The sequence below is a fragment of the Jaculus jaculus genome, chromosome 7 (genome assembly GCF_020740685.1).
Source record: "Jaculus jaculus isolate mJacJac1 chromosome 7, mJacJac1.mat.Y.cur, whole genome shotgun sequence".
Taxonomy (NCBI): Eukaryota; Metazoa; Chordata; class Mammalia; order Rodentia; family Dipodidae; genus Jaculus; species Jaculus jaculus.
This window is the reverse complement of record NC_059108.1, coordinates 147,894,411-147,902,716: the sequence shown is the minus strand read 5'-3', so window position 1 is coordinate 147,902,716 and position 8,306 is coordinate 147,894,411. Positions and strand designations below refer to the sequence as shown.

General features: G+C 45.8%; 1 protein-coding gene across 1 annotated transcript; it reads right to left on the bottom strand.

Moving 5' to 3' along the window:
* Positions 1-1,443: 1,443 nt before the first annotated feature.
* Positions 1,444-8,006, bottom strand: Hsp90aa1 (heat shock protein 90 alpha family class A member 1). Its single transcript, XM_045154653.1, has 11 exons — positions 7,850-8,006; positions 7,227-7,388; positions 6,765-7,131; positions 5,919-6,052; positions 5,346-5,660; positions 4,983-5,148; positions 4,566-4,756; positions 3,421-3,568; positions 2,784-3,052; positions 2,348-2,681; positions 1,444-2,155 (listed from the first exon to the last, which is right to left on the bottom strand). Exons 2-11 carry the CDS (start codon positions 7,386-7,388, stop codon positions 2,046-2,048), a joined length of 2,196 nt encoding a protein of 731 aa, XP_045010588.1. The 5' UTR covers positions 7,850-8,006; the 3' UTR covers positions 1,444-2,045.
* Between the last annotated feature and the right edge of the window lie 300 nt (positions 8,007-8,306).

The following is an 8,306-nucleotide window of genomic DNA, read 5'->3' as shown; positions in this document are numbered from 1 at the left end:
TGAGTTCAAGGCCACCCTGAGACTAGTGAGCCTGGGCTAGAGCAAATCCTACCTTGGAAAACTAAAAAAATTAAAAGGAAATTCCATCTTTCCAGACTTAAAAAATTTTTTTTCAAGTAGGGTCTCCCTCTAGCTCAAGCGGACCTGGAATTCACTATGTAGTCTCAGGCTGGCCTCAAACTCATGGGTATCCTAACTCTGCCTCCCAGAGTGCAGAGATTCAAAGTGTGCATTACCATGCCTGGCTCCTATTTTGTACTTGGTTTTAGGCCACGTTTCCAGTTCTAGAACTTTTCTTGGTCATAGAAAGTAAGTTCCAGCTGATATGCACTTGAGAAACAATATTTTTTGACTCCGTGGCTCTGCAAGAACATAATGAAATCTTTGTTCAGATTCTGGTGATGCTATTAATAATATGCTGTGACTCATTGAAAGTGGGGCTTTCAGGAATGTTCTTCACAGGGAGGCGATGTTCCTTCCCATGGAGGAAGGCTGCAATCACTCCTGAAAGATCTGAGCACATCCGGAAGGCTTATGACAGGGGAACAAAGGCTTCCTAAATGACAAAATTTACACAAACTGCCATCCCTATGAGAAGGGATTATCAATTATATGTATTAGCTATTTACTTAGTTCACAATCATGGGAGGTGTCTGCCTGGTACATCAAGCTAGCAGTGAACAAATTAGACCCATACCTTCCTTAACAAGATAATAGGCAACAGAACCAGGCAGACCTGCAACTAGCACCTTTTAAAGAAAATTTATCTTGCAGGGTGTGGTGGGTGTATGCCTTTAATTCTTTTTGAGGAAGGCTGTTTTTCTGCTGTAGCCCAGGCTGACCTGGAATTCACTTTGTAGTCTCAGGGTAGCCTCAAACTCCTAACAGATGGCTTGGTGGTTAAGACACTTATCTGCTTATCTATGAAGACTAGGAACCCAGGTTCAATTCCCTAGTACCCATGTAAGCCAGATGCACATGGTGACATGTACCTGGGGTCCACAGTGCACAGAGGCCCTGGCAAGCCCTTCCGCCTCAAATATTAAAAAAAATGTTATTAAATGAAAGCCAGGCCATACCTCACCACCTGCGCCCCCCCCCCCCCAAGAAGAAACTAAACCTCAGTGCTAGCATGTATGTGGTCAGACCCAAAGTACAGGATAACCCTAACAGAACACCTATAAAAATGTTGAGGCAGGCATGGTGGCGCATGCCTTTAGTCCCCGCACTCCGGAGGCAGAGGTAGATCACCCTGAGACAACAGTGAATTCCAGGTCAGCCTGGGCTACAGTGAGACCCTACCTCAAAAAAACCCAAAAAATGTTGAGATATGTGAAACCTAGAGAGCTAACATTTATGAGCCTCTGGGTCTACATAGAATGGGGGGTGGGGGAGAGGTATCTATTTAAAATCAATCTTTTCTCAAATAAACCAACTCCACACTTTACTTTTTAACTTTCATCTGTATTTACCTTTTAAAGCAAATTGTGACAAGCCTTGCTGAGTTACTCTTCAACTGGCATTACAAAGACCTAGGGAAGCTTACAATTTTTTTCTTCAGTACTTTGGAAAACAAGCCCTGCAGAGAATCCTTCCCTTTAAGTTCCAGCTTAATCCTAGTTCTAAAGGACTAGCACATGCAAAATTAACTACGAGGGATGGAAAACAAAGTGAATGCTACAAGACAAAACAAACTTTTAACCAAAATTTCTTTTCAACATCAAGGTATCTATTTCGGAACACGAGTGACAAAAGATTTGGTCTACTATGGAATCCAGCTTATATAGCTAAACACTTCAGACCACATATAGGTTACGTCTTACAACAAACGTTCTATCAACCTGTTAAAACAAGCCAAGGTGAAACTAGAAAAAGCATTACTAGTTTTGCTGTCTATGATATCACAGTATCACTTAACGGCTTAAGTTATCATGCCATATTTTTAAAATGTCAACAAAAATAAAGTCCTGGAAATACATATTTGGAAGGAATGAAGTGAGTACTGAGTAAGGGGTAGTGGTAGGTAGTGGCTCTTCTGGTGAAGCCTAGTCAACTTCTTCCATGCGCGACGTGTCGTCCTCCCCTTCAAGGGGAGGCATTTCTTCAGTCACAGCAGCACTGGTATCATCCGCAGTGGGATCATCCTCATCAATACCTGTTTTGGAAATAAACTGGGAGTTATCAAAAGCCATCTAAGCAGGTAATCTATCCTGAGCATGTATCAAAAAAAAAAAAAAAAAGGAACTTGATCAGAAGGCAGCCCAGCTAAACTTTTTTTAAGTAGCTCAAAACTATCCCACCAGTTTTACTAATGCGTTTTTCCTTTTGATTATCATTTGCAGCTCACCTAGACCAAGTTTGATCATCCTGTAGATCCTGTTGGCATGTGTCTGGGGATCTTCCAGACTGAAGCCAGAAGACAGAAGCGCAGTTTCATACAGTAAGATGACCAGATCCTTCACAGACTTGTCATTCTTGTCAGCCTCTGCCTTTTGCCTCAAGGTCTCAATAATGGAGTGGTCAGGGTTTATTTCCAAATGTTTTTTTGCTGCCATATAACCCATTGTTGAGTTGTCTCTCAGGGCTTGAGCTTTCATGATTCTTTCCATGTTTGCGGTCCACCCATAGGTGCTTGTGACAATGCAGCACGGGGACGTCACCAAGCGGTTTGACACAACCACCTGTAACCAAAAAACTTCAAGTGAAGACTAAGACCTAGGTAAAATTAAAGAGGCCACCAACCAAGCTGCAGTTTCCTGTCAGTAAGGAAACTATTCACGTACCTTTTCAACCTTTTTCTCCAAGATGTCTTTCATAATTTTGCAGAGGTTTTCAAACTTTGTCTTTTTCTCTTCCTGCTTCTTTTTCTCCTCTTCATCTTCTGGAAGTTCCAAGCCCTCTTTGGTGACTGACACTAAAGTCTTCCCCTCAAATTCCTTTAGCTGTTGGACACAGTACTCATCAATGGGCTCAATCATATAGATCACTTCCAAGCCATGTTTTCGGAGACGTTCCACAAAGGCTGAGTTAGCTACCTGGTCCTTGGTCTCACCTAAGACAAAAACATGTAAAGAAAACTTGTCTTAAAAATTATTTAGGCAGGCATGGTAGTGCACACCTTTAATCCTAGCACTTAGGAGGCAAAGGTAGGAGGATTGCCATGAGTTCAAGGCCACCCTGAGTTGAGTGAAATCCTACCTCAAAAAAACAAGATCTATATAAATACACATTATACTTTTTTTTTATTCATTTGAGGGCAAGGAAAAAAAGACTCCCAGGGCCCCTTCTTCAGGGCAAACTCCAGATGCTTATGCCCAAAGGGCTTAATGGAACAAGGTGACCCCACCAAACCTGCCCCCATGACCAACAATTAGACTTAGTACCACAAAAGAACTTCTGGCAATATTTACTGTCCATTACCTGTGATAAAATAGATGTGTTTCTGGTTTTCCTTCATTCTGGTGCAATAGTCCTTGAGAGAAACCATCTCATCCCCAGAAGCAGATGTATAGTACCTCAACAGCTCGGACAGCTTCTTCCGATTCTGAGAATCTTCATGAATTCCAAGCTAGAACAAAACATTAGACTATTATTAGACTATTTCATGTATTTAAAAAAAAAGGAGCCGGGCATGGTGGTGCATGCCTTTAATCCCAGCACTTGGGAGGCAGAGGTAGAGGACTGCCTTGAGTTTGAGGACACACTGAGACTCCATAGTGAATTCCAGGTCAGCCTGGGCTAGAGACTTTACCTCAAAAAACAAAACAAAAAAAAAAAAGTGGGACTAGTTGTTGGAAAAGGGGTCCAGAAGGGGGGATGGGGAAAGAGAACAAAAGATGTGGGGCTGGACAAATGGCCTTAAAAGAAAAAAAAAAATCTTTAAAAACTCGAGGTAGGAGCCGGGCGTGGTGGTGCACGCCTTTAATCCCAGCACTTAGGAGGCAGAGGTAGGTGGATCACCGTGAGTTCGAGGCCACCCTGAGACTACATAGTGAGTTCCAGGTCAACCTGGACTAGAGACCCTACCTCGAAGAAAAAAAAAAAAAAAAAAAAAAAAACTCGAGGTAGGGTCTCACTCTAGACCAGGCTGACTTGAATTCACTATTCAGTCTCAGGGTGGCAAACTCACAGCGATCCTCATACCTCTGCCTCCTGGGTGCTGGGATTAAAGGAATGCGCCACCATGCCCAACTTATTTTTAAATCTTTAGGCAGACATTGACTAGAGACAGGCTGTACCTCAAAAAAACCAAAAATAAATTACTTTAGAAGAGGGGGGCATGGGCAACTGTGGTTGTACATGCCTTTAATCCTAGAAAGAGAAAAAAGTGATGGGCAGTGGGATTATGATCAGGGTACTTGGTGTTTATTTTATAAAGCCACTTTGCAGGCTGGAGAGATGGCTCAGATACTATGGCACACAAAGCCTAGAAGACCCCAGTACCCATGTGAAAAGCCAGATACAAAATGTGGAGTTTGCAGTGGCTGAAGGCCCTGCCTGGCCTGCTTTTTCTCTCAATTTTACTTAAAGCCATCTTGTAAGATAACAAGTGTGGAAACACCAACCTTTATATTTTTGGAGAACTGCTCATAAAACTTCTTGTAGTTCTCTTTATCCTCTGCCAATTCAGTGAACAGTTCTAAGCACTTTTTGACCAAATTCTTCCTGATAACTTTCAAAATTTTGCTTTGTTGCAACATTTCTCGGGAAATGTTTAGAGGGAGATCCTCCGAGTCCACCACTCCTCTAATAAAATCTAAAGGAAAACACAAAAAGGCAATCACTCTAATGAAATGTACCATTTTTTTCTCTTGGGGGGGATAAAACAAGGCCTTGCACTTATTAGCAGTCGACCACTGGACTGTCCCCAACCCTAAAACTAACATCCATCCCCCAACAAGTGGAGAGATTAATTAACAAAGGCTGGAGGTGACAGGATTAATTTTCTTAACCTGCCAGTTTATTCTTCTACTCATACTTACTCAGATACTCAGGGATTAACTCCTCACAGTTATCCATGATGAAAACTCTGCGTACATACAACTTAATGTTGTTCTTTTTCTTTCTGTTTTCAAACAGATCAAAAGGAGCACGCCTTGGGACAAAAAGAAGAGCTCGAAATTCCAACTGTCCTTCAACAGAAAAATGCTGTAATAAAACAAAACCAACAAAGTGAATTTACCTCCACTGACAATTTTTAGATACCCACACTCTTGCACTTGCATCTGGCTTTTCATGGGTACTGGGGAGCTGAATCAGGGCCTGGTAAACTTTCCAACAAGTGCTTTTAACTACTGAGCCACCGCCCCAGCCCCAGATTTGCCTTTAAAGTACTCAGAAGTCACCTTCACTGCCAAGTGCTCCTCCCAATCATTGGTTAGGCTCTTGTAGAATTCGCCATACTCTTCATTAGTAATATCATCAGGATTTCTGGTCCAAATAGGCTTCGTTTTGTTGAGTTCTTCTTGATCAATGTACTTCTCCTTAATCTTCTTCTTCTTCTTCTTATCACCATCCTTCTTTTCTTCTTCTTCTTCATCAGAACCAACATCTTCTATTTCAGGTTTATCTTCAGATTCCTTTTCTTCTTTTTCCTCCTCCTTTTCCTCCTTTTCTTCAGCTTCATCATCACTTACTTCTTTATCACGTTCCTTCTCCACCTTCAAAAGACAAGGTCACTTTAATCTCTGCATTACAGAACTAAAGGACAGAACAGCTGTCTTATGTCAAAGTATATAAATCAATCAAGCCACAGAGGCATTAAGTGATCAAGAGGCTTCATCAATATTTTATGTAGCTTCAAAATAGCCCTTCTCTGTTAACACAAATTTCAAACAGGATTTACACTGGTCTAGGTAAGGAAGAACTACGGATTTAGTCCATACAGGAAATTCACTCTGCAATTATGGAACACTTACAAAGAGAGTAATAGGATAGCCAATAAACTGCGAATGTTTCTTCACAATCTCCTTTATTCTTCTCTCTTCCAAGTACTCAGTTTGGTCTTCTTTCAGATGCAGGATAACCTTTGTTCCACGACCCATTGGTTCCCCTGAAAGAAAAGCAGGAAATGAATTTAAATCTCAATGCCTAATGGGGGGGAAGGGCTGTTATGGAGCAAATTTGTAATCTCAGCACTTGAGGATGAACTAGAGGACAATAAAAATACCTCAAAACACCTTAGCTTGGGGCCAGAATGCTTGGTTAAAAAACACAAAGCCATGCCATTAACCCCTCCCCCCATCAGAAAACTACAAACCCCAATCAACCCTCTCCTCTCTCCACCTCTAAGTGCTGGGTTTAAAGGCGTGCCACCATGTGTGTCTTCAGCCTTTTTATTTTATCTATTTGAAACAGACTGTGTGTGTGTGTCTCAGAAGAGGGGCACCAGGGCCTCCAGCCACTGCAAACTAACTCCAGATGCGTGTGCCACTTTGTGCATCTGGCTTTACGTGGGACCTGGAGAATTGAATCTGGATCCTTGGGCTTCACAGGCATATGCCTTAACCCCTAAAAAGCCATCTCTCCAGCCCCATAGCCTTATTTAATCCTTTCTTTTCCCAAGAATTACCCAGCAAACACATTTTTACAAATAAACCATTGCCAGGGGTCCAGTGTACGCTAAGTGACTGAACCAAAAAATTTCTTTGAGGTAAATTATGACTGGAATGAGTCACCGTTTCCACCTCTTAAACGTCCCGGACTACAACTAGGTGTGCGTACCACCCCCATGTAGTCTACTGTACAAAGCCACCCTTCCATACCTGTGTCAGTTCTCACTGTGAACGAGCCCCCTGCTGAGGATTCCCAGGCGTACTGCTCATCGTCATTATGCTTGGTGATCACAGTCACCTTCTCAGCGACCAAGTAGGCAGAATAGAAGCCCACACCGAACTGGCCAATCATGGAAATGTCTGCGCCGGCCTGCAGAGCCTCCATGAAGGCTTTGGTTCCAGACTTGGCAATAGTGCCGAGATTATTGATCAGGTCAGCCTTGGTCATTCCAATCCCAGTGTCCACGATAGTGAGGGTTCTATCTTGCTTGTTGGGAATGAGATTAATGTGCAGCTCTTTCCCAGAGTCAAGTTTACTGGGATCAGTCAGGCTTTCATATCTGATTTTATCCAGAGCCTATTAAAACAAAATACGACAGGTCAAGCCTACAGCCAGCCGTAAGGCGATTTATTTATTGGAAACAAAACCCCCTTCTCCAATGACGGACTTACATCTGATGAATTTGAAATTAGCTCCCTCAGAAAGATCTCTTTGTTCGAATAGAAAGTATTGATGATCAATGACATCAACTGGGCAATTTCAGCCTGAAAGGCGAAAGTCTCCACCTCCTCCTCCTCCATGGGTTGGTCTTGGGTCTGGGTTTCCTCAGGCATCTGGAAAAGAACGGGGCCCTTACGCCAACGCCCGCGGAGCTGCTCCGGAGCTGGCCTGCTCTAAAATAGCTTTTCAAAAGCCGTCCTCGGGCTAAGACACGCGCGGGTGGGCTCGAAGCACCGAGCGCAGAGGGGCAGAGGACGACAAAGGGATGACCTCATTTGCTGCTGCGGTAGCGCCGAGGCGCGGGTGCACGCCGGAGAGGACGCGCGGCCCACGCACGCCGGCGCCAACGGCCGCCATCGCTGCCCCAGGCCACCCGAGAGCCCACGGGCCGCTCCGCCATGGCGCCTCGGGCCCACAGCCCGCACGGGCGGCCAGAGCCTGAGGAGCGGAAGGCGCGCAGGGCCCTGGAGCTATGGCCGCCGCGGGGCTCCCAGCCGGGCCCGCCCGCCCGCGCGCGCCTCGCCTCTCCACGGCCCTCGCCGGCTCTCCGGCCTGCGCCCGGGGAAGGCCTCACCTTGGCTGGCTGGTGGACAGACCGCACACGGACCACAGCAACGAGACGCTTGAGCAACTGGCGCGCCGCCCCCCGCGCCTCCCTTATATAGCAGCGGGCCCGCCCAGCGCGCGGCGCGTTTTCCAGAAGCCTCCCGAACCTTCCGGAAGAACCCTCCCCAACCGTCGCCGCGGCCGCGCGCTTGCGCCTGCGCACTAACGCAGGCTCGCCCCTCCGCCGGGCGCGCGCAGACCCCCGCGGGCGGAAGGAACGCGCGTCCCGCCTCGCCACGGGCCCTGTGCGCTTGCGCACTGGGGAACTCTCCGGGCCGCGCGCCGTCGCGTGGCCGAGCGCGGAAGCGCGCTCCTGCGCATGCGCCTGTGCCCACGGGGCGACGTGTGCATGGCCACCGTGAAATCCGTGGGAGTTAAGGTGGCTGGTTCGAGTTTGCGTTTCAGCAGGGCCCGGGAGGGCTGCA